A 24,848-nucleotide genomic window follows, 5' to 3' on the forward strand; every position below is an offset into this window, starting at 1 on the left:
TATAAAGAGACCTTTATGTTTGTCAAATTAATATTTGGACTCCTAGGTTTTTTCTACGATACGGTGGGGGGGGGGGGGGGGGGATATTTTGCTCCATAACATTAAATTTTCTTTTTCATATAAGACTTTAATAGCTCATAAAAGATCATTAATCAAAATTCAAGCGAAATTCAAGATCTGTTTTCTTTTGATTTGAGACCCAAATAATACTAAGTTCTATATGCATATCTACATTAAAAGGCAGTATCAATTTCCATGCTGGTTCCACATTGTAACTGTCAACCTAACCTGAGACTTATCGAGTCGTACATAGAAATCGACAGTAATTAATGTCGTTGAAATCGAAACATTTGATTATTTTTCAAAACAAACCAAACTGAAAAATTTTCTAAAAAAAGTCAAAGGTATAGTTACTTTTTTTATTATAATAAATTAATTAATTTACTAACATTTTTTACAATAGTCATTAACTTTTCATTTTTAATTATTTTCAAATTATTCATAACTTTATTAATGATTTGTCGATTATCACTTATTCATTTTGTTGTTTGAGGTGTTGAGGTTATCGAAGAAACACGCATTGTAACTAGTACCATACACTCATATTACTGCACTATAATAACTCTCTTTGTTTTAATGTATCGTTTTTTATTTATTTATCTAAATTAGATATTAAGTCATTTCCAATGTGTATGATTTTTATTACCCCAATATTTTTCAAAAGTGTCTAAAAAGAAATAAGATTGTGTCTTCAATTGAAGTTTTTCTGACGATCATATTATAAGTATTTCGTCGCAGATGTGCATACATATAGATAAGTTGTTTGTATTGTCGGGATAATTTTCCTTGCATCTTTCACTGGATATATCCATGGTGTCTTTTCGGTAGACAGCTAATCGTCAACTTAGAGAGACGTCTAGATTCAGGTAGAAATTGATTAATATTTTACCATCAGCCCTTCAAATGTACTATCTATGTTAATGAACAAATGAATTTAGTTTTTCCAAATGCAGTCACACATATAATGCATGCACAAATCCATACTTCGCTTTCTTCATTAGCTTATTTTTACAATACTCTAAAGGTAAGTCGTTATGTTACGTTATATATATACATATATAATTCTCATTGTGTTATATAACAACTTTTTATTACATAAAAAATAAAAAAGAATTGCTGCACACAACACCCATCAATTCCCGAATCCTCCGAAAACATGATGCAAACACATACAAACAAAAAGAACAATCCATTGTCCAGATAGCCTGATTTAGAATAGGCACATATAAGGTGAACTTTTCCTTTTAATGTGCGCACAACCCTCTCCCCTTTGATTGTTTTGATGTGCACACAGCTATATAAATGTACAACATATATACCTATGCAAAATCATCCTTTTAAAGTTGAAATTTATAAAATTATGACACCTACTACAGGGCCCACAAAATGAGTTTCAGGAATATCCTTCATCTGATATATACGAGCGAGACCAAAAATATGTCGAGCATCACAAACAAAAATATTGTCTTAAAAGAAAAACCAAATCAACATTAACGTCATCGACCGCGATTGATTAAATGTTTTTTTCGGTGTTTAACACCCCTTTCAACACTTTAGACTATTTGTAGCGGCTAGTTTTTATTGTTGGAGGAAGCCGGAGTGCCAGGAGAAAAACACAGATCTTCGACAAAAACTGGCAATCCTAATCAACAAACTACATAAATTAATAAAAGCGTTGACAGAAGCACGTTTTGCAAGCGTAGTTAAGCGCTTCACACTAAAAATGTCTGCATGCATGATCAACGCTTTTACAACACTATAAAACTACAAGAAGTCTATGCTCTGTTGTGACGTTGTCACGGGATGCATGTGCTGTCATGAAAGTTGAATTTTATTCGGAAATACAACCTAATTTTGAATGCCTCTCGATTGTTGTCATCATCGTTAGCCAAGGGTTACGATCCAGTTCCCTCCCAGACAATAAAAAGTACGGATTATTATGAAACATACATGTTATGTAATAGTTTTAAAATAAAATCAGACATACATTCATAGATGCCAGTAAAAAAAGGATTTCGTCGTTCCAACTGGGACATCTCTGCCAACGACAAATCGAGACCTACTTCTGTACAGAATGGTATCCTGTTGAACATCAGTACCTTGCAAGATGCTCCAGACGTTACCAAAAAATTAGAAAATAATGACTTAGAAAGGTATCGAATATGAAATTTTATTTTGTGGTATTGCAGTATCTTCAATGGGTAAATAAACGAGGGTCTTGGTGGGATGTCCTTCGTTTCCTTTTTCTTTAATTTTATACATGTTTCCCTAATCTTTATTTATTTGCCCCTTATTCTTTACTCTTTATGTTCAATGGTCATCCCTTTATTCTCTATTCTTTATGTGTTTGTCCTATTTTCCTCTTCTTTTTTCACCATTGATGCTGCTCTTTTCTCCATTATACTCTATTTCGTAGACCCAAGGATTTGTATCGTAACGAATTCTTGGTAACTAAACCCCTGTAGAGACATAGTATTATGTCTTTGACTCCAGCCATACCCTTATATATATATAAATAGTTTCATTCATAATGTGAAGGAAAGCGATATCAATGTTAATATACAAAAAAAACCCAGTTTTATCGGCAATTAGAACATTTTCCCTTTGATCTTATTGCCTAATATTTTCAATATCATGGACAGGACTTGATACTCGAAAATATTAGGCAATGACGTCATGTATCAGTGCAGTAATAATTCAATCAATTCAAATATTTATAGTCATATAAACTCTGAACAATAAGTTTGTGACAAATAATATAAACATACACAAAATACATTTAACAAACAAAACCATAAAAACAAAAAAAGCAAAAAAGCAAAACAATCTATCTATATGATATATAAATATATTTTATAAATAAATCAAGTGTCCCCTGTCCTCAGTTCGAATGCCTGTTTGGAATAGGACCCTAAGCTTTCTACTTCTATTAAGGTTGATGGGCAAAGAAGATATTTAATTTTTTTCATTTTCTTGCCAGGACATAAAATCTGGCATATGTAAACGTCACATGTTCTTGTTCATCCGCTTCAATTTATCAATGAAATGCACGCGACTTCATTCATACAACCGAACAACAAACCCAACGTCTTGTACGCGTAAAAGTAGTTTCACTTATTATTTCAATTAACTTCATATTCTTTACAAAAAAAACATAGAGTTACGACAGATTGCCGATAAAAAAAATAATGGCATTTTATTTTTGGATGCTGACTTTATCAGCTAGAATATCAGCTCGCCCTAACGGGCTCGCTTGATATTCTTGCTGATAAGGCCAGTATGAAAAACAAAAACAATAATACGACTGAATTGTGCAGGATGTTGTTAACAAATCAAAACTTCTACACGTTTCCGTAAATATTACCGTGGCCAGATTTTTTGGGTTCTGAAATTTTAAATTAAATGAAATAAAGATATAGTATAAAATTATTTATTTGGTGTAAGCAAGGATTGGCTTGGTATAAGCCAATAAGACAGCAACCATACGACAAAATACCAAAAGTAAATCTACTGTCTTGAGAAATAGTCAAGCACCAATACAACAGGATCTGTTTGGGAGTCCTTCAATTCTCTTTTTCTTTAATTTTTAAGCCTTTTTCTCTATTCTTTTGATATGTTGCCCCATTTTTGTATTTTTGTTTATTTAGAAACCCATTATTCTCTATCCTTTGGGTTTTTTTACCTATTTTTCTCCACGACAAAATATTTATAATTTATACCATATGTAAAGTTCTAAATTTTAATGGATCTTTTAAAAAGATTTAACGGAAATCTTTTTGACGATTATATTTTTGTGTTCTTCAATATTAAAATTTTGCTTCGTTTTACCAAGGATTTGTACAGTAAGTCTTACTATACAAATCCTTGGTTTCACACTCTACACTTTTCAATACCTACCATGGATGAAACAGATACAGTCGGAAGTGACAATACTTTTCTGAAACAAAGAATTACTACACAATCAAGGAATAAGTAAAGAAAATAACATATATATGTATGGGAAAAAACCTGATCGAGTAAAGGATTCCGTGAAAGTTTTTAAACATTCCCTCATAAAATAAAACAGATGGAAAATCTCAAAACTTAAAAAAAAATTGTTTTGTAATCCCCGATAGTACGATTCATATGAGCAATATACAGCCGGACAGCAAATCCCTGAGTGATATAGAACAAGAACAATTAAGAACATATTTATTACCACAAGACATGTGACAAAGCTATTCTGGTACTGATTTGAACCACAATACGAAAACATTTTCAAATTACATCAGCTCTTTTTATAATCTAGTATTATGTAATGATGATTTTGAGTATTTGAGTATTTGGATCTGGAAACAGTATATGTCAATATATATATGTTCCTGATTGGATTCATCCTTATTATTTTCATATTTCAATTAACATACTGACACATTAACAAATCAAATCAAATCAAATACTTTATTTTCGTTTAAACTTTACAGTTTGTGACCAACATGTATTAACACGATAAACATATATACATACATATCACATACACAATAAAAACAGCATCAAAATTTATAAAAACAAACAAGCTGTTAATATACTTACAAAATAAAAAAAAGGAAGTAACTTTTGTAGAATGTGAAAATATGCAAACAAGAAGAACTCTCTTAATGAAATGTATGGATCTAGGGCTAGTAAGTCAGTGTTTTATAAGTTACAATAAACCATTAGATTTTATGGGCGCAATCATTTTATGAACATGGTATTCAGAATTAAGAGTAAAAAATATGGCTAATCCTGATTGGCTGATTTGTGCGCCCATTATTTCTTATTATTAGAGACTTCGTGCCCTCTGCGTTATATCAAAGGGAAATTAAATTATTTTCCTTAGCTCTAACAAAAAGGAGATGTCTTTTCAACGCTAGGATTAGACACGTGTTGTATGTGTAAAATTGATAGGCATGGGAGATAAGTACAAATTACGTTAAGAAAAACAACGGGAACCTATATTTTTTGGACCAAAAAATACTGTCCGAATATTTTTTCTTTAATTCCGGCAAGGTTTCGTTTAAAAATCAACTTTCTAAAGTCTGTATCTCGAAAAAGGCTATCATTGTCGCCTATGGGAAAATTAATTTGTTTATTACAATCTATACAGCGTCAACATTTCTTTAATACAGTGCTCAAAAAGTGCCAAAAACAGTAATTTTACTTGATATTTGATGTGAAACCGTGTATTTGGTGACAAATGAATTATTGATCAACTAGTTTTTAAGCTATAGTCTTTTTCATATTTGTATTGCGTTTTACATTAGAAACAAGGGTGGGCTCGACTTTTGACTTACTGTGGAGAGAATATGTCATTTTCTGAACTTCTGCTGATTTGCTTGAAAAAAGCACGTACATGTCTAGAGTTTGGATGCAAAAATCGATTTTTAAACATGACAATCTCGACCCAAGTGGTCCGAGACCACAATTGTCGTCCCTTGATTTTCGTTGTTCCACGAATATAGTCCCAAATGTTGACAGTGGGTTACTAGCCATTAATTTTTATACCCCTTCCAAATTTATTTCTCCATGTTTAATGCCTCGAATTGCAAGAAGGGGGGTGAAATTACACTATAAAAAAAAATGGGTTCAGAATTTTAAAGGAAAGTAGTGATTTGGTCCAGCTGAAAAAGGTTAAAAATTAGCACTTCGGAAGCTGTCAGATTTCAAAACGCCCTAAAAATAAAATTGTCCATATTTTGAGTTAGAGCCGATGAAGTTTTGTATAATTTTGGTATAATTTGTCATAAAAGTAGTACAACACACATTTCGATGAAGTTTACTTATTTTTAAAATGGCTTGCTGCCAGGAAGCAATTCGCCGACATATTTTCCGTATGCAAAATGACCTAAGCTTGACCCTCCTCGTAAAAATCCGGTGATAGCAATACGCATGAATCTGTCATTAAAATAAACAATTACCTGATTGTATATGTTAAACACGTGCTCAATACCCATGCTTTTTGTTTATTATTTACTATAAGATGACAATCGGTAAACTTCGGCTTCAAAACACGGCATTTAATGAGTAGCCATATTTGTTAAATCATAACAGACAGAGAGAAAAAAAAAGAACGATTATACGATATATGTGCGTAAAAAATGATAAAATCGTGCACAGATTTATGATATATACATGCATTGATTCAATAATTGGATAAACATGATTATTTTTCATCAGTCACTCGTTTCTTATGACTTTAAAGAATAGTTTTCAATGTTAAAACACATATATTTACACATTTTTCATATTTTGAAATGCTATATATTATTCAGGGTTCTCGCTAATGATTTTTGAAGGCGAGTCAAGGGACTCGTAATTTTTGGCCATGATCAGTCCAACAGCAAGAAGAAGATATTTTATTGCAATAAAATGTAATATTTTAGTCTCAATGGCCTAACAGAGCAATGAAATGACATTAAATTCAGATTACTTTTAAACTTTTGCTATAAAATGATGATATTTGTGTTGAACTGTGTTCAGCATGTTCAGTTTGTTATACTTTACACAAAATATTTCAATCTTGATATATCTGTGGACTCAACAGTTTTGAAAATGGTGAGTCCAGACGGATTTTGATGAGTCCAGGACTCATGGACTCGCCTTAACGAGATCCCTGTTATTAATGGAATATTTTTAAGGATTTGTGATTCGTTAAAACTTGATCACATGAACATTTGTATTTACTCAGTTTGCACGCCAATACTGTTGTGTTTAGTTTTTCGTAGGTCAAAAACAGCATATTGCACAGGGCATACGGCATATGTTACTAAAAATACATTCTAGAAATCCCCAAATTTACATTGTTCGTGCAATAATTGTTGATTAATAATATAACAATTGTAGCCTTTGGTTCAGGTCAATACGTCCTCAGTCAATTAATATACTTCTCTTAGGTCGATATAACCTCGTATCGACCTCATACAAAGGCTATAATTGTATGATATATATATATATAGTATGTTTCAAAAATGTACTTTTATACGAAAATGGTTTCATTTAAAACTGTTGTTCAAAATTCAACGTATCAATATAAGCAGTATTTGATGACATATAAAGAATCATTGGAGTAAGTGGACCTTCAGGTCCTTTTTACCAGTACCGCATTTACATAAAAAAATCAGGATTTGTTTGGACATTTTTCGACTTGCATGACTGGGGTCACCTCTGATAAAAAAAAATGTGAAAATTCAGAGAGTAATGCGAGAACGTTTTGAGGATAATTTATGTGTGGCATATATATTTGTGCATCTAACGCACTATGAATTGCATTATTCTAGAAAGTATAGGTTACAATAAACCATTAGATTTTATAGGCGTAGCCATTTCATGAACATGGTATTCAGAATTAAGAGTATGGCTATAATCCTGATTGGTCGATATGTTCGCCCGTTATTTTTTTTTTTTTTTTTTTTTTTAATTAGAGACTTCGTTCACTCTGCATTATACCATAGGCAAAATAAATTATTTTCCTTAGCACTAACGGAACTGAGATGTCTTTTCAACGCTAGGATGAGACACGTGTTTTTAAGTGCAAAATTGATATTTTGAGATTGGAGATAAGTACAAATTACGTTAAGAAAAGCAACTGGAACCTATATTTTTTTGGACCAAAAATGCTGTCCGAATAATTTTTCTTTAATTCTAGCAAGGTTTCATTTAAAAAATCAACTTTCTAAAGTCTGTATCTCGAAAAAGGCTATCATTGTCGCCTATGGGGAAATTAATTGTTTATTACAATCTACATGATAATAGGATTACAGTAGTCTCCCTTGACTTATTTTTAAACAAAGATTTTTTTTTAGTCTGTACAAGCATAAATCAGAATAACAAAGATTTAAAACAATCAATTTACATTCTGATTTCCTACTTTCCAACTCTTCACTCCAGGACAGTTTTATATATTATTCCATATTATATTGTATTTTTTATATTAATTTTTTTGTTTTTTTGTTTTTTTGTTTTTTTGTTTGTTTTTGTTTGTAGTTTTTATTTTTACATGCAATCCTACTATGTTTTTCGTCATTATCTAATGTACTTTGTGTTTATATTCATATAGGGAGAGGACGTCACTAATGATGTTATAACTGTGTCCAATCCCTATTGCTACTTTTGCAAATAAAATATGTTCAAACTAAGCTTATTTTTATGATTAGTGACAGGGAATTTCTAAGAATTAAGGTGAAGGTTAGATTTAAAAAATTGAACGTGACTGAGAGACCAGTCACCCGTGTTAATTATGAAGATCAGAGGAGTTAAATAGAGTCATTATGAAATTTGTAATGCATTCTGTTGTGAATTTCTGATTAGATTTATAAACAAGCTAATTTATGAGGAAAAACAAGGATCAGTAAAGGTAAAAAATAATAAGTTGACCAATAATATAGTTTGACTTCAGTCACTTGAATTTTAGTGATATATATATACATGTATATGATTTTTTTAAATACACAGTCGCCTGAATTTTAGTGATATATATATGAAAAAAAATACTGGTATAGTAATATATACCAGTATTTTTAATTTAATTTTTTTCACATATCAATAAAATAATATATACCAGTATTTTTTATTATTTTTATATATCAATATAATTCAAGCGACTGTGATTTGACAGTTACATCAACTATTTACAAAAAATAACAATCCACATGCAAACAAATAATTCGCAAAATAAACTTGATCACTTAAAAGCAATTATATGATTTATAAGCAATAAAAAAATAAAAATAAAAAATGTCTCTTTATCTACAAAATCAGGTAATTAATATAACAGAATAATGCTTTGTGTATATCGACATCTTTCAAATGTTTTAATTTGTAGTATACTAATCTAGGTTAGAATTTGACAACATTGAATTTTTAACTTATTTTACACTTTCATGTTATTTTCCGAATAATGCAAACAAACAAATCAAGTTCTACATGCATATCTACATTTAAAGGCAGTATCACTTTTCCTGCTGATACCACATTGTAACTGTCAACCTAGCCTGAGACTTATCAAGTCGTACATAGAAATCGACAGTGATTAATGTAGTTGAAATCGAAACATTTGATTATTTTACAAAACAAACAAAACTGAAAAATCTATTTTCTAAATAAAGTCAAAGGTATAGTTACTTTTTTATTATAATAAATTAATTAATTTAATAGTATTTTTACAATAGTCATTGACTTTTCATTTTTAATTATTTTCGCATTATTCATAATTTTATTAATGATTTATCGATTATCACTTATATATTTTGTTGTTTGAGGTCTAGGCCGTGTTGAGGTTATCCAAGAAACACGCATTGAAACTGGAACCATACACTTATACTATGTTCTATTATAATTCTTTTTTTCCGTACTGATTTTTTTTCTTCAAAAAATCTAAATAGATATTCAGTCATTTTCAATGTACACGATTTTTATTACCCCTCACTTATCTTTTTCAAAAGTGTCTTAAAAGAAATAAGATAGTGTCGACCTACAATGGAAGTGTTTCTGACCAACGTACGAGAATTTCGTTCCAGATGTACCACATACATACAGATAAGGTGTGTGCAGCATCGGGATACTTCTCCCTTCAACTATCCCTGGATATATCCATAGTGTCTTTTTGGTAGATAGCTAATCGTCAAATTTAAGAGAAGTCTAGATTCATGTAGAAATTGATAAATATTTTCACATCAGTCATTCAAATGTACTATCTATATGTTAATGAACAAATGAATTAAGTCTTTCTTAATGCAGTCACACATATAATACATGCACAAATCCATACTTCGCATTCTTCATCAGCTTATGTTTACAATACTCTATAAAGGTAAGTCGTTAGTTATGTTATATGTATCATTGTGTTATATAACAGCTTTTAATATAAAAAAAACATAAAACAGAATTGCCACACACAACATCGATCAACTCCCCAATCCGAAAATGCAGAAACATACAAAAATAAAGAACGAATAATCAGTTATACATGGTTCTAGATATCCTGACTTGGTACAGGCACACATGCATGTATTGGGTTTAAACCAGTTTCATGTGCGCACACACCTCTCCCCTTGGATGGTTTTGAAATAGTATACATTTTCTATATAAATGTATGAACTTAACATATATACCTATGCGAAATCATACTTTTAAAGTTGAAAATTATAAAGTATAATACCAATTACCGAGGGCTCACTTGAAAATTAGTTTCAGGAACAACCTTCATCTGATATACGGGCGAGACCAAACTGAATATCAGACACCAAGCAAACAAAACTTTGTCGATCATCTAAAACTAAATATATGTTCTAAAATGAAAAAGCAAATTAACATTAGCGGCATCAACCGATTAATTGATTGACGGTGGATTTATTTTTGCTACTCAAATCGGATTTAACTCCCATTTCAACATTTTTGACTTTTTCGTGGCGGCTAGTTTTAATTTTTGGAGTAAGCATAGATGACCGGAGAGAACCTGTGACCTTCGACAGAAAAACTGGCAATATATAGCCAACAAACGATATAGTGGTAATCGTAAAAGCGTTCATCGAAGCACATTTTGTATGAAGCGCGTATAGTTAGGTGCTTCATACTAAAATGTCCACACGATCAACGCTTTTACAACCCTATTTAATTAAAAGAAGAAGTCTATGCTTTGTTGTGCTGTTGTCCTGGGATGCAAATACTGTTATGAATGTTAACTTTTATTGGGAAATAAAACCTAATTTTGAACTGCTTCTCGGTTGTTGTCATTATCGCTAGCCAAGGGTTACGATCCTCTTCCCTCCCAGCCTATTCAAAGTACGGATTCTTGTGAAACATATACTAGTATGTTATGTAATAATTTTAAAATGAAATTACACATACAATTAATAGATGCCTGTAAATAAAGGATTTCGTCGTTCCAATTGGGACATCTCTGCCGAAGACAAATCAGGACCTGCTTCTGTACAGAGTGGTATCCTGTTGAACATCAGTACCCTGCAAGATGCTCCAGACGTTACCAAGAAGCTAGAAAATAATGACTTAAAAGGTACTAAATATTCAATTTTATTTTGTAGTATAGTAGTATTTTCAACATGAGGGTGTGACTGGGAGATCCTTCGTTTCAATTTTCTTCAATTTCTAGTCATTTTTCTTAAATCTTAATTTCTTTTGTCCATGTGTTCTATATTCTTTATTCCGTTATTCTATTTTTTCTTAGTCTCTATTTTTTTTGTAATTTTTTGGCATATTATCCACTTTTCTGTAAACCCCATCCAGAGTCAGACTGGGGGGTGGGGGTGGGGTGGGGGTGGGGTTACTTCCTATATTTTTAGTGGTATGAATGTACCAAAAACCAGGGTAACTTTTTCATGCCCTGCTGGTTAGAACAGGGTCCCTGTTCATGTCCTGCTGGTTAGAACAGGGTCGTTTTTTCATGCCCTGCTGGTAAGAACAGGGTCTTTTTTAAACAAAGTATTTGTCTAGAACAGGATCGCTTACTATGACTATAAGATACAGTCTAGAACCCGGGTCTAAAACTGCATCTATCATTTTATACGGTCTAGAACAGGGTATACACTTTCTGAGCATGTATAGAACAGGGTATGTTTTTAGATATTTTTGTTTAGAACAGGGTATGTTTTTCAATGTAATCTGGAGAGAACAGGGTATGATTTTGTAAGTGCTGTGGGCACATTTATACCCGAAAGGATAGGCAATACCCTCCCCCTCTCTCCGGGACAGCAGCGAGGTATAAATCTTCGTATACCATGACAAACAAAGAATCTCGAAATGTGCAGGATGTTATTAACAAATCAAAACTTCTTTCATATACGGTAACACGTTGGGTAGATATTATCCATAATTCTTTATTCTTCTATCCTAAAATTTTAGAGTAATTAAAAAAGACAAAGATGTAATATAAATTCAGTTGTTAGGTATAAAACTTATAGGATAGCAACCATACGACAAAAATAAATTAACCAAAAGTACATATACAGTCTTCAGAAAAAGTCGGGTACCTTAACAAGATCCTAAAAGATGGTGTAAATGGGGTTTAATCCTCTGTCTTTGATTTCTAAGCCATTTTTCTCTATTTTTACATTTTGCCTATTTGTTTCTGTTCTTTTCATTTTAGAACCCCACTAATCTCTTTTCTCTCTTTCTTGTCGACAACAAAAAAATATATTTTACCGTATGAAAAGCTCTAAATTTTAAGGATTTTTTTTAAACAGATAAAACAGAAATCTTTTGAAATCTATTTTTGTGTTCTTCAGTGTTTAAATGTTACTACGTTTCGCACTTTACACTTTTCACTACATAATATCAGAGACATATAGTATATGTAATATATGTCTCTGGTAATATGAATGAAACCGTCCACCAAATTCGGAAGTGGCTAACACCAAGAAACTACTACACAATCAATTAAGGAATAAGTAAAGAAATGACAAATATGTTTAGGGAAAAACTAACGACACGGAATTATGCGACAGTGTCTATATATAAAAATACATATCGTAATCAAACTTAACCTTGTGAAAAAATTGTGCATTTACAAAAAGTAGTTTTTGAGTAATAAATTTCAGTCTTTTTAGCCAAAATGGATTAAGGGGACCAGAAATAAATTTAACAGATATATGAACATCCCATCTCAGTCATTTTTTTCTTTTCAAAATTCTTAGATATGTATTTCTTCAATCATCCTTAAAAAGAAGTTAAAATAATATGCGATTTGTTCTAAAAAAAAAGTGAAACTAAAAAGCATTTTTTTTTTAAACTTTCTTAGAAGGTGAAAACATAGTCTACCTATAATTTTTTTTAAGTTAAATTTATTAAGATTGGTCCACTTTATCTTTTGTGAAAATATGAAAAAGAAGTTTTATTGTGGAACTGTAATTTTTTTATTGATAAGAGTCCAGTTATGGCCGGGTAAAAAATGAGGAAAAATGGGACTCGAGATCATCAAAATTGGATACTTTCAATTGGCTGTACAGTAACAAAAAAAGAAGTGCACCACCATATGATTTTTTTACACCAATTTTTTTTTGCAGTTATATAAACCCAAAAGTCAGGTTAAGAAAAAAGTTTAATTCTAGAAATGTTTGGTTCCTCAGATGGTGAACATCCTTTACATAGATATATTTGAATAAATAAAAGGAAAGACAACTCTTACAAAATCATAAAAAAAAGGGAAGTAACTTTTGTAAATTGTGAAAATTTACAAGCAAGAAAACCTCAGAATGTTTGGATCTTGGGCTAGTACGTCAGTGCTTTTATACATATGATAATAGAACAACGGTAGTCTCCCTTGACTTATTTTTAGTGACAGGGAATTTCTAAGAAGGTGAAGGTTATGCTTGAAAAATTAAACGTGACTGTTACAGAGACCAATCACCCGTGTTAATTATGAAGATCACAGGAGTCAAAAAGGCATGATGAAATTTGTAATGCATGCTGTTGTGAACTTCTTTTTAGATTCATAAACAAGCTAATATATAAGGATAAACAAGGATCGGTAAAGGTAAACATAAACAATTTGATCAATAATAATTATTGACAGAGTTACATCAAATACCAAAAATTACAATCCACATGCAACAAAATATCTCCAAATTTGCAAATCCTCAACACTTCATTGAAATGCCTGATAATATAAGAATTCATTATTCACATTTGGTTATTGACCTTGACCATAGACTTACTGGATCCATAGATATGGGTATTACATCTATGCTGGATCCTTATTTACATGTATTATGATGTAACATCGTTTGTCAGAGGCTGATTAAGGTGGAGACCCAGGGATACTGGTATCAACCTTATCATGGCTTACGAAACTTCATATTTAATTAACCCCTAGGATGTGCTTGGGGCATACCTGTCTCTCATCTGGTGCTTGGGACATACTTGTCTCTCATCTGCTTGCTTGGGACGTACATGTCTCTTATCTGCAGAGCACAATATGGGCAGACCGGTGCATCACTCTAAGACTATGACAGACTTCTACGTCATGTCATTTGGTCAAATACATATCAACTTGTACCTACGCCAACTCGTTCTCAACCAACTCATACCCAATTTTTTAGTGGCAATTGTAATATTGTATCTACATACATGTATACATGTATACAATGTATTGTTGATATAATTATAATGAAGCCATTTTTTAATCAACTTTAAACTATATATATACTTCATATGTAACCACGACACAATTTTATACAGAAGAAAAATGACAACTGGATACTTCCTTTTTAAAATCATTTTGCTCAATTTTAGCATGTTTTATTTATTTTAGCTTCAGTTAGAAAACAAACTCAAGCCCGATCAATTATGTTGTATATATTCTTGCTGAAAAATGGCAATTGAAAAGTTGTTGTATTTTTTGTTCAACCAAAAGTTCATACATAAATTATATACATGCATATATACACATGTACATGTACATGTATATATTACCAGCATATTGATTCGTGATAATTTGAATGAGGTTGAAGATTACTATTAATTTACTGTCACTACCACATGTCTAGATAAGAACAATTTGACATGCTACTGATGAAGGATATATATATATTAATATATTAGTTAACTCAACTTAACTGAAATATTTAATATTTGTTCATGATTTTATTTTGTTGGTGATGTTATATCCTTTTAGACTTGCTTATTATATTTTATATTTTGTAGAGTACGTATCAAAAAACAGTATCATAATTATATGATCTATCACCCTGTAAGATTTATCTTTGGCTATTATTCCGAAATTTAGTATATATATACATTTGTTCATGTAAATGTTCCATTGTATTGAGGACTCCGAGTCATTTTTGGTGGAAATAAATATATTTCATCCAATTTGGAAATTATGTACAATATGTAGGTATTCTTAATAACCATTTTTCTATAAATTGATCTATGTGCATTCATTTATGTATATTGAACTAGCAAGACAATTTTGTAAAAGTTTTTAAAAGGACAGATTTGAGACATTTACATAAAAAAATAGAATATTATTTTCCATTTATATAAACATGTAATTCCAATACAAATTTGATTTATTCAGTGTTCTCCTCAGGAGCTAATTATAGCACCATACCACGATGGTGTGCCATGCTGTATTTGTTTATCATTGTGCTATCTTTGTTTACCATGTTTCTACATTTTTGTACTTAATTAGATTTTATAAAAAGTTGTATTAATCTATAACTACATGATACTATAAATTTTTAGAAATAATACCATTTCAATTTCCAGGATTCTATTTGAAAATTGTGAGGAGAACCCTGATTACATGTAAATATTAAATGTCCCTGATAGTATGAGCCTATAACACATTGTTTTAGGCTGCAGAGTGACTTGTAGATATTCAGATTTTCATCCTTTGAACTTTGGTGGTAATAAATAAGTGTTCTTGATGAACATATCCGTATAAATATTATTTTACTGGGGTAAAAAATATACATGTAATTATAAAGAAAGCTGTTTTAAAAGCATATTTTAATCACTTGTTCAGTGTACTGAATTTACTATTCAAATTCTATGTATTTGAATTAGTTTGATTTGTATAAAAAATTAAATGCAAATAATAATAATTTATATTCCAAAATTTATCTTCATCATTTCATTGATTATATATAATTACTTTGTATACAAAATGTAAACCAAACAATGAAATAGAGTTGTCTTTCTTTGTATAAAAAAGTGTAAACTGTATGACTATATAGTGTTATGTGCATATAAATTTTAGTAGAGATTATGCATACCAAAATCACAAAATAAGATCTACAGTAGAAAATTAGTCAGGTATATATTTATTCTTTTGTTTTCAAACAGAAAATGTTTAATTGTTGTCCTGTGTTATTAAACAGGAAGTTTTAAAAAAAGAACTGGAGAAACAAAGCTTTTTAAAACTGTAAACATCTGTCAAATTTTCTACAGAAAATTAGACAGAAATAATAGTTTTATATTGATCGGTTTTAAAAGTATATTATTTCACATATATTTGAAGAGAAATTTTTAATGGTTAGAAGTTAAATATTTTTTTAGAGAAATACTTAATGGCAAAAATTAGAATAAACTGTGAAAAAGTCCCTAAGTTTCCCTTTCTTCTTTCCTCCCTGTATCAGGTTGAAGTTTTGAAATGACAATGAAGTTATGGTCACATCATATTGAAACTTAGGACGGAATATCAACTGTTATATAAAATTTAAAAATAAACGCCAAATTAGGGTTTTGACCTAGATACATGTATGACATTTCTTTAGGCATAGGAATGAGATAGCTTGAGCTGGGTGTATGGTGTAGTTTTATTAAATCCACAACTAAATTTAGTCTGTAAAATCATTTAAGGGATAAATTAAGTGACCTCTTCATGTACAGTTGCTATGAGGAAAGACATCAGTTTATGGGATGTTTAAAACATTGTTATACACGTATCTCAAAGATTGTCAACAAACCATTCTGTATTCCTAGAAATGAGGCATTTCAGTTATAATGTCCAATATCCTTTTACTTATGTTTTTTTTCTATTGATTTCATACTTTTGTCTATGACCTTATATGATCATATAACTATTTTCAATAATTCTTTTGAAAGAAAATCTATCTGATGCAGTTTTACACTAATTTCATGATATGACTGCCTATTAAATATAAAAATTGACATTTGAAAAAAGTGTTGCATGGATATAAGGAATAATTTGCTCTTGACATTTGAATAAAGTTGCAAGGATATAAATATAAGTTAATTGAGAATGACTAGACATCTACAATACATGTATTATAGAGATGATATCTTGATAAGAGATAATTGGTAAAATAAATTGAAACCAATTATGGTAGTTTTTATGCCCTTACAAAGTTTTGTAGTGATATATGAGGAATATAAACGGTACATTGTTAAACTTTAATTTCCCAAATCAGGTTTCTTGCTTATAACTTATAGGTGAATCCAGGGAGGGGGGGTGTTTGGTGGCCCAGCCCCCTTTTTCATGGGGAAAATTTGGTTGATTTAATAGGGAATCACTGAAGCTTGACTTGAGCGGGCCCTCCTTAAGTCAGTAAGTGGGCCCCCTTACAAAAAGTTCTGGATCCACTACTATATAACTTAATTAATCAATTGTTAGTCTTTTTTTCCCTTTTCTATCTTTTTCAAGGTGTTGCCTTTTTTTGTTTTAACTATTAAGTTTGTATGTTTCTTTTATATCTTTCAACTTTTTTTTTTAATCTCGAAAGGGGCCTCATAATTTGTTAAAAGTTTATTTTATACAATTGTAAGCATACAAAGGTCATTTGGTCTCTTGTAAAGAGTTGTCCCATTGGCAATCATACCACATTTTTTTTTATATATAGGAGTTTTCTCATTATTGACGGCCGTACTGTTATCTATAAATGCTTATACCCACCTTATTTTTAGCTCACCTGGCCTAAAAGGCCATGTGAGCTTTTCTCATCACTTGGCGTCCGTCGTCGTCGTCGTCTGTCGTCGTTAACAATTTTCAAACATCTTCTCCTCTGAAACTACTGAATAGATTTGAATGAAACTTAAAATGATTGTTCCTTAGATTATCCTGCACAAAGTGTGTGCTTCGATTTTTGATCCATCAAAAAACATGGCCGCCGTTACTTAAAATAGAACATAGGGGTCAAATGCAGTTTTTGGCTTATATCTCAAAAACGGAAGCATTTAGAGCAAATCTGACAGGGGTAAAAATGTTCATTAGGTCAAGATCTATCAGCCCTGAAATTTTCAGATGAATCAAACAAACCATTGTTGGGTTGCTGCCACTTAATTGGTAATTTTAAGGAAATTTTGCAGTTTTTGGTCATTATCTTGAATATTATTATAGATAAAGATAAACTGTAAACAGCAAAAATGATCAGCAAAGTAAGATCTACAAATAAGTTAAATGACCAAAATTGTCAATTGACCCCTTAAGGGGTTATTGTCCTTTAATGACAATTTTTCACAATTTGTTCATCACATTTGCTAACTTTAAAAAATCTTCTCCTCTGAAACTACTGAATGGATTTGGATGAAACTTAGCATGATTGTTCCTTAAATTATCCTGCACAAAGTGTGTGCTTCGATTTTTGATCCGTCAAAAAACATGGCCGCCGTTACTTAAAATAGAACATAGGGGTCAAATGCAGTTTTTGGCTTATATCTCAAAAACGAAAGCATTTAGAGCAAATCTGACATGGGGTAAAAATGTTCATTAGGTCAAGATCTATCAGCCCTGAAATTTTCAGATGAATCAAACAAACCATTGTTGGGTTGCTGCCACTTATTTGGTAATTTTAAGGAAATTTTGCAGTTTTTGGTCATTATCTTGAATATTATTATAGATAAAGATAAACTGTAAACAGCAAAAATGATCAGCAAAGTAAGATCTACAAATAAGTTAATATGACCAAAATTGTCAATTGACCCCTTAAGGGGTTATTGTCCTTTAATGACAATTTTTCACAATTTGTTCATCATATTTGCTAACTTTAAAAAATCTTCTCCTCTAAAACTACTAAACCAAATTCAACCAAACTTCAACTGAATGATCAGTAGGGTGTATAAAATAAAGTTTGTGCTTTATTTTTTATTTCGTCAAAAAACATGGCCGTCATGGCTAAAAATAGAACACAGGGTAAAATGCAGTTTTTGGCTTATATCTCAAAAACTCCAGCATTTAGAGCAAATAAGACAAGAAGTTAAAGTATCTATTAGGTCAAGGTCTACCTGTCCTGAAATTTTCAGCCGAATTGGGTAACTGGTTTTTCAGGTATAATGCCCCTGAATTGATGATTTTAAAGAAATTTTGCAGTTTTTGGTTATTATCTTGAATATTATTATAGATACAGATAAACTGTTAATAGCAAAAATGTTAAGCAAAGTAAGATCTACAAATAAGTCAATTTGACCAAAATTGTCAATTGACCCCTTAAGGAGTTATTGCCCTTTAAAGACTTTTTTCACAATTTGTTCATCATGCTGACTTAAAAAAATGTACTTTAAAAAATCTTCTCCTTTGAAACTGCTGTATCAATTTCAGCCAAACTTAGGCTAAATGAGTTTCAGAGTATCTAGTATAAATTTTATATTTCATTTCCTTGTATGTCAGAAACATAGCTCCTATGGCTAAAATAGAACATAGGAGAAAATGATTTTTTTTTTGCTTTTGAAGAAAATAGGACGATTCAAAGAACATTTAAATAAATTGAAAAGCCAAAATAATCATTGATGAGAGATTTAACCAAAAAAATTAAGGTGAGCGATTCAGGCTCTTGAGAGCCTCTTGTTATTTTTATATGTATACTTGTAAGCCTATATATATAGATCTGAAAATTTTAGAGAAGAGGTATTGAATTTCTTTGAACATATTTGAAAATGAGTGATATATGGAAAAGTGGGAGGGTAACCAGTAATGATTGATGTATAAAAAAGAAGAGATTTTATTCATTCATCAAAAAGGAATAACCTCCACATGCCTTTTTATCGTCATATTACATGTGTTTATGTTAAACCATCTGTTACTAATATTCAATCCTTCATTGAAACTTTTTATAAACAAATCGAACAAATAAGTTGGATTTAATAGCTGATATTTCATCAATTTTAAAAGATTTTTACTGTAGATAATCTTTTATTATATTTGAAAAATTGATTAAACTTTTATTATAAGAGAGATCTAATGAATGGTATCATTGATATGGTCATAATTATAAATCATTGCTGGTTTTACAACTTTGAATTTATGGAAATACATAGGATTTTCTACCCCAGTTAGATTAAATATTTTTTAACTGAGCTGTATTTGGCAAAACTTTTCAGAATTTTGGGTTCTCAATGGTGCAAACAAATTTTTGGGATCGTATAATGGTATGATGTCGGTGTCTGTGTTGTTATCATTGTCTGTTTTGTCCGAAGACACATTTGTCGTCCAGACAATAACTTTAGTTTAAGTAAATGGATCTCTATGAAATTGGATAAGAAGGTTCAATGCCACAAAAAGAAGGTTGGGATTGATTTTGGGGATGATGGTCCTAACCGTTTTGGAATTAGGGACCCAAAAGGGGCCCAAAACAAGCATTTTTCGACTTTCAGGCTATTAACTTGTGTAAAAGTATTTCAATTGGTCTGAAATTGTACCACAATGTTTAATACCACAAGTAGAAGGTTATGCAGGAATTAGGGGCCAAAAAGGGCCCAAAACAAGCATTTATATAGTTTCCAGACAATAGCTCGATCGTGTTTAAGATTATTGATCTCTCTGAAATTGTACTACAAGGTTCCATGCTACAAAGGAAAGGCTGGGTTTGAGTGTTGGGGTAATTGCTTCAAGGGGGGATTCCAAAAGTTTGGGGGGGTTCCACATTTTTAAAGGGGTTCAAATTTTTTTTCAAAATTTTTCAAATTTCATATTTCATAATGAGGTGAAAATACAGCCAAATTTGTCCATTTGTTATGATGAAATTTAAACATGCAATTCATGCTTCTCTTAATTAATTAAGATTTGAGCTTTATTAAAGAAGATTAAAAAGAGAAATCTACAATATGACAATTTGTCTGTAAAAAATTCTGCTTTTTGCCTATTTGGGTTGTAAATGTTAATTTTATAAGTAAAACTTCACATTCGTAGTTCTATTCCACTTTCTTACTTGATGAATCTTTAAAACATTGAAACATTGTTTATTTTAAAACTATGGACTTAATATTCGGGGCCAAATATGCATTCTCCTTAATTTGGTATTTTGGTTACATTCATCTAAATCTCTCCAATTATGTGATGTCTTCTGAATCGGCTACTTTAACCTTTCTCCAGTATATTTTTATGGTTATCTACTAGTCCTAATTGAAAATTAATTAATAAAACATTGTCAATAAAAATAAATTATTCATTTAAAATTTCAAACAGTTTCAAAATCAATTAAATCAATTATACACAAAATATGACACAAAATAATTTAAATATATCAACTCAATATGCTACATTTACATGTATATAAAAAAAAAGTTTATTTTCTTTACATTATATATTGTAGTAAATAAACTTTTAATATTTATAAGCGGTTTTGACCACTGGCTGTCTTCAGTTTCTCTGTTTTCTTACTTAAACTACAACTACATGTAGTTAAAACTAGAAAGCTAAAATAACAGATTATGCTGAAGGACACCTTATAAATCGTTCTATAAACATTGATAAACTAAACTAATAAAACAATATTTTAAAACATATTTAACAAAAGGAAATAGAAAGTTGCTGAAGTTTTTAATTTGTTTTTAAATCTGTGGTTTTAAAAGTGTTTTTTTTTTTAAAACCACAACTACTTAAAAGCACATGGTAACGTTTTAGTAAAGTAAAATAAAAAATTATTCTAACCTTTATATTTTGAAATATACATTCCTGTAGAAATTAACAAACCTAATTATCAGCTTAGCATCAGCATCAACTTGACTGTTTATAAAAATAGCTTGTAAACAGATATTGATTTTCGGCACAATTTTCCAGCTGTTTGATACAATGTACATGGTACTATTGGATTTAGCCTCAACAATTCGACAAGTGCATGATATTTTCTGGTGATATTATGTAGCATTAAGGGTGAAACAGCTTGAAGTAAATAAAAAAAAAATAACAGGTTGATCTCTGATTGTGATTGTGACGAAGTTATAAATGATATATTGATGTGGCAGAAAGTAAATTGTGGTTTGATATAAATGAACTTGGATATTGAATGGGTTCAAAAAGAAATATCATGAACAGGAGGAGACAACATCATATGTATTTTGGTACAAAATGGTACAATATATTTGGGGGTAAGTCGATACAAAAGAAAAATATTGAAAAACTTAAATTAAAAATTAAATAATGTAACTTAAATATGTTTGAATTGCTTTACATTGTGATTTCAGGGCCTTTTATAGCTGACTATGTGGTATGGGCTTTGGTAATTGTTGAAGGCAGTACGTTTACCTATAGTTGTTAATTTCTGTGTCATTCGGTCTCTTGTGGAGAGTTGTCTCATTGGCAATCATACCACATCTTTTTTTTTTTATATACTTTTTATCTGAATAGTAATGTAACAAAGTGTTTTATATTTTGGGAGATTGAAAAAAGGGTTTTGCTCATTGTTGAAGGGTGTACAGAGACTTATAATTGTTAAAACTACTACTATGTCATTTTGGTCTCTGGTGGAGTGTTGTCTGATTGGCAATTATACCACATCTAGTCTTACCAAAGTATTTGTTTACTGAACTTCAATGTATGCACATATAGTACAACATGATCAGTTTAAAAGTTAAGTGATGTAAAAAGCTATAAATTAAAGATAACAATTTTGATTATTTGATTTTGTTTTATACAACTTTACAGGTATCTGTGCATCACAACTCTGTTTGAAGTACAATTTATGCACATTTTTGCAACAGTTTGATTGCAATAAACTTATGGTTTTTATCTCATAAATTTGTTGTATTATTCAAGAATTATATCTGTCTCATTTCAGTTCTATTTTTAGGCTAGTAAAAATATACAGATATGCAACATGGCCACTGCTAAAAATAGAACCAAGGCATTATATTATGTTTGATCTCACATTAGATATAGAGAGAAAAATGGCCATCTTAAACAATCAGAATCTCGATCATGATTTAACATTCTTACTAAATAGTTAACCTTCAATTGATTTCTTTGAGGCGTTATTATACTAATAACATGTAATGTATGATTGCCATGATGACAACTTTCCATCAGAGACCATTATTGACATAAACATGATAAATTTTAGCAACTATAGGTCAACAATGAGCAAAACCCATTATGCATAGTTACCCTCTTGTTGGACAGTGAGGAAACAGCACAGCATAAGAACAAACTATAAAAATTAGTTGAAAAAGGCTTAACTCATCAGATAGAGACAATTTTAGAACACACAAAAATTCCAACAAAACTAACAAATTGACTTAAGACACTAAGTATCAATTTGAGAGGACGTGCAGTTCCTGGAAGCTAGTCCTGAATGCCAATAAAACAACAAAGTATTTGAATGTTTATATATATATATATATAAAGAAGATATAATGGTATAATTGGCATTATTGCCAATAAGACAACACTCCACAAGAGACCAAATACACAGACAAAAGGTTACTGTACAGCCTTCAACAAAGCTCATGCCCCATTGTCAGCTATAAAAGGCCCTGAAATGACAAATGTGAAATAATTTAAATTAGAAAACAGCCTAGTTAATGCAAAAAATAATGAAGAAAAATTTCTCGCTACATTGAAGACCTGTTGGTGACCCTCTGCTGTTGTTTTTTATTTGGTCGGGTTGTTGTCTCTTTGACACATTCCCCATTTCCATTCTCAATTTTATGTAACACAGTGCTCGGCAAACTACAATCTATTGCAGACTCCATATTTGGGACAGGCCCATACATAATGTGGAGGGGTTTAGTGAGATGGTGCCAAATTTTTCAAATATTTTCTTCTTAAAATTTTTAATAATATCTGTCATTGATTCTCTGAATTTAAGTCACTAATTCTTGATACATTGTATATTAATTGGTTCTGATGAAGTCATTCACAGATCAAGGGGCCAAATATTAGGTCAATGGATCTAATTTCTAATATCAGATATCTAAATATCAATGAACTAGGTCTCATTTGATGTTTTTTTTTTCTTAATTTGACAAAATGCTGCTAGTAGAAGTAAAATTTTACATTGAAATGACATAGGAAATTATATTTAAAGATCTATTGTATAATCAGAAGAATAGAAACAATTAAATGTCTTTACCGTATGATAATACATTCAGATTCTGATGTTAAAACAGTATAGTTTTAATACGACTGTAAAAATTAAAAAAATTTTGGTCGTATATTGGTAACACATCGTTGTCAGCGTCGTTGCAGTCAGCGTCATCCGAAGACGGATTGTTTCTGGATAATAACTTTTGAATAAGTTAAAAGAAATCCATAAAATTTTTACACAATGTTTATATAACCATAAAAGGAAGCTTGGGATTGATTTTGGGGGTTATGGTCCAAAAGGTTTAGGAATTAGGGGGCCCAAAGGGGCCAAAAACAGCATTTATCTAGTTTCAGTACAAAAAGTTGTGTATTAGTATTTCAATTGTTCTGAAATTGTACCACAATGTTTAATACCATTAGTAGGAGGTTGGGATTTATTTTCAGGGGTTATTGGGCAAACAACCTACAAATTAAGGGCCAAAAAGGGGCCAAAAACAAGCATTTTTCTAGTTTCAAGACAATTAAACTTGTGTGTAACTGTATGGATCTCTCTGACATTGTACCACAAGTTTCCATATTACACAGGGAAGGCTGGGATTCAGTTTGGGTTTAATTTTCCTGAATATGTACGAATAAGGGGCCAAAAAAGGGCCAAAAAGAAGCATTTTTCTAGTTTACAGACAATAACTTGTGTTTAAGTGTATGGATCTCTCTGAAATTAAACCACACGTTTCCATACAATGAAGGGATGATTAGTATTGACTTAGGGGTTATGGCTCAAAAAATTTCGGAATTAGTGGCAAAAATGGGGAAAAACTAGGTATTTCTGGTCAAAAGACAAAGACAATTTAAAAGCAGTGTAAGGGAGGTAATTCTAAAACATTTCACATACAATGTTGGGTATGTTCCGATTTACCTCCCTTACACTACTTGTATATTATGTATAAAGAAATGTTAAGTTTTGGACTAATTGCAAAAAAAAGGGGGGGGGGGGGGTGGTAGTTGTTTTCAGTTTGTTTTTTTTCAAATTTCTCAAATTCCAAATTTTTGAAAAGTT

At 30.7% G+C, this 24,848-nt stretch overlaps 1 protein-coding gene across 3 annotated transcripts in view; it reads left to right on the top strand.

Moving 5' to 3' along the window:
* Positions 1-10,932: 10,932 nt before the first annotated feature.
* The window catches only part of LOC143078852 (prestin-like), a 55,761-nt gene continuing 41,845 nt past the window's right edge, over positions 10,933-24,848 (top strand). Inside the window, exon 1 of one of the 3 annotated variants that reach the window (XM_076253858.1) lies at positions 10,933-11,089. In XM_076253858.1, the coding sequence (XP_076109973.1) occupies positions 10,933-11,089 (157 nt within the window). Of the gene's footprint in view, positions 11,090-13,407; positions 13,565-21,739; positions 21,856-24,848 lie in introns of those variants that run through there. The other 2 variants (XM_076253913.1, XM_076253867.1) reach the window with 2 other exon arrangements.

Source organism: Mytilus galloprovincialis, chromosome 1 (genome assembly GCF_965363235.1).
Source record: "Mytilus galloprovincialis chromosome 1, xbMytGall1.hap1.1, whole genome shotgun sequence".
Lineage (NCBI taxonomy): Eukaryota > Metazoa > Mollusca > Bivalvia > Mytilida > Mytilidae > Mytilus > Mytilus galloprovincialis.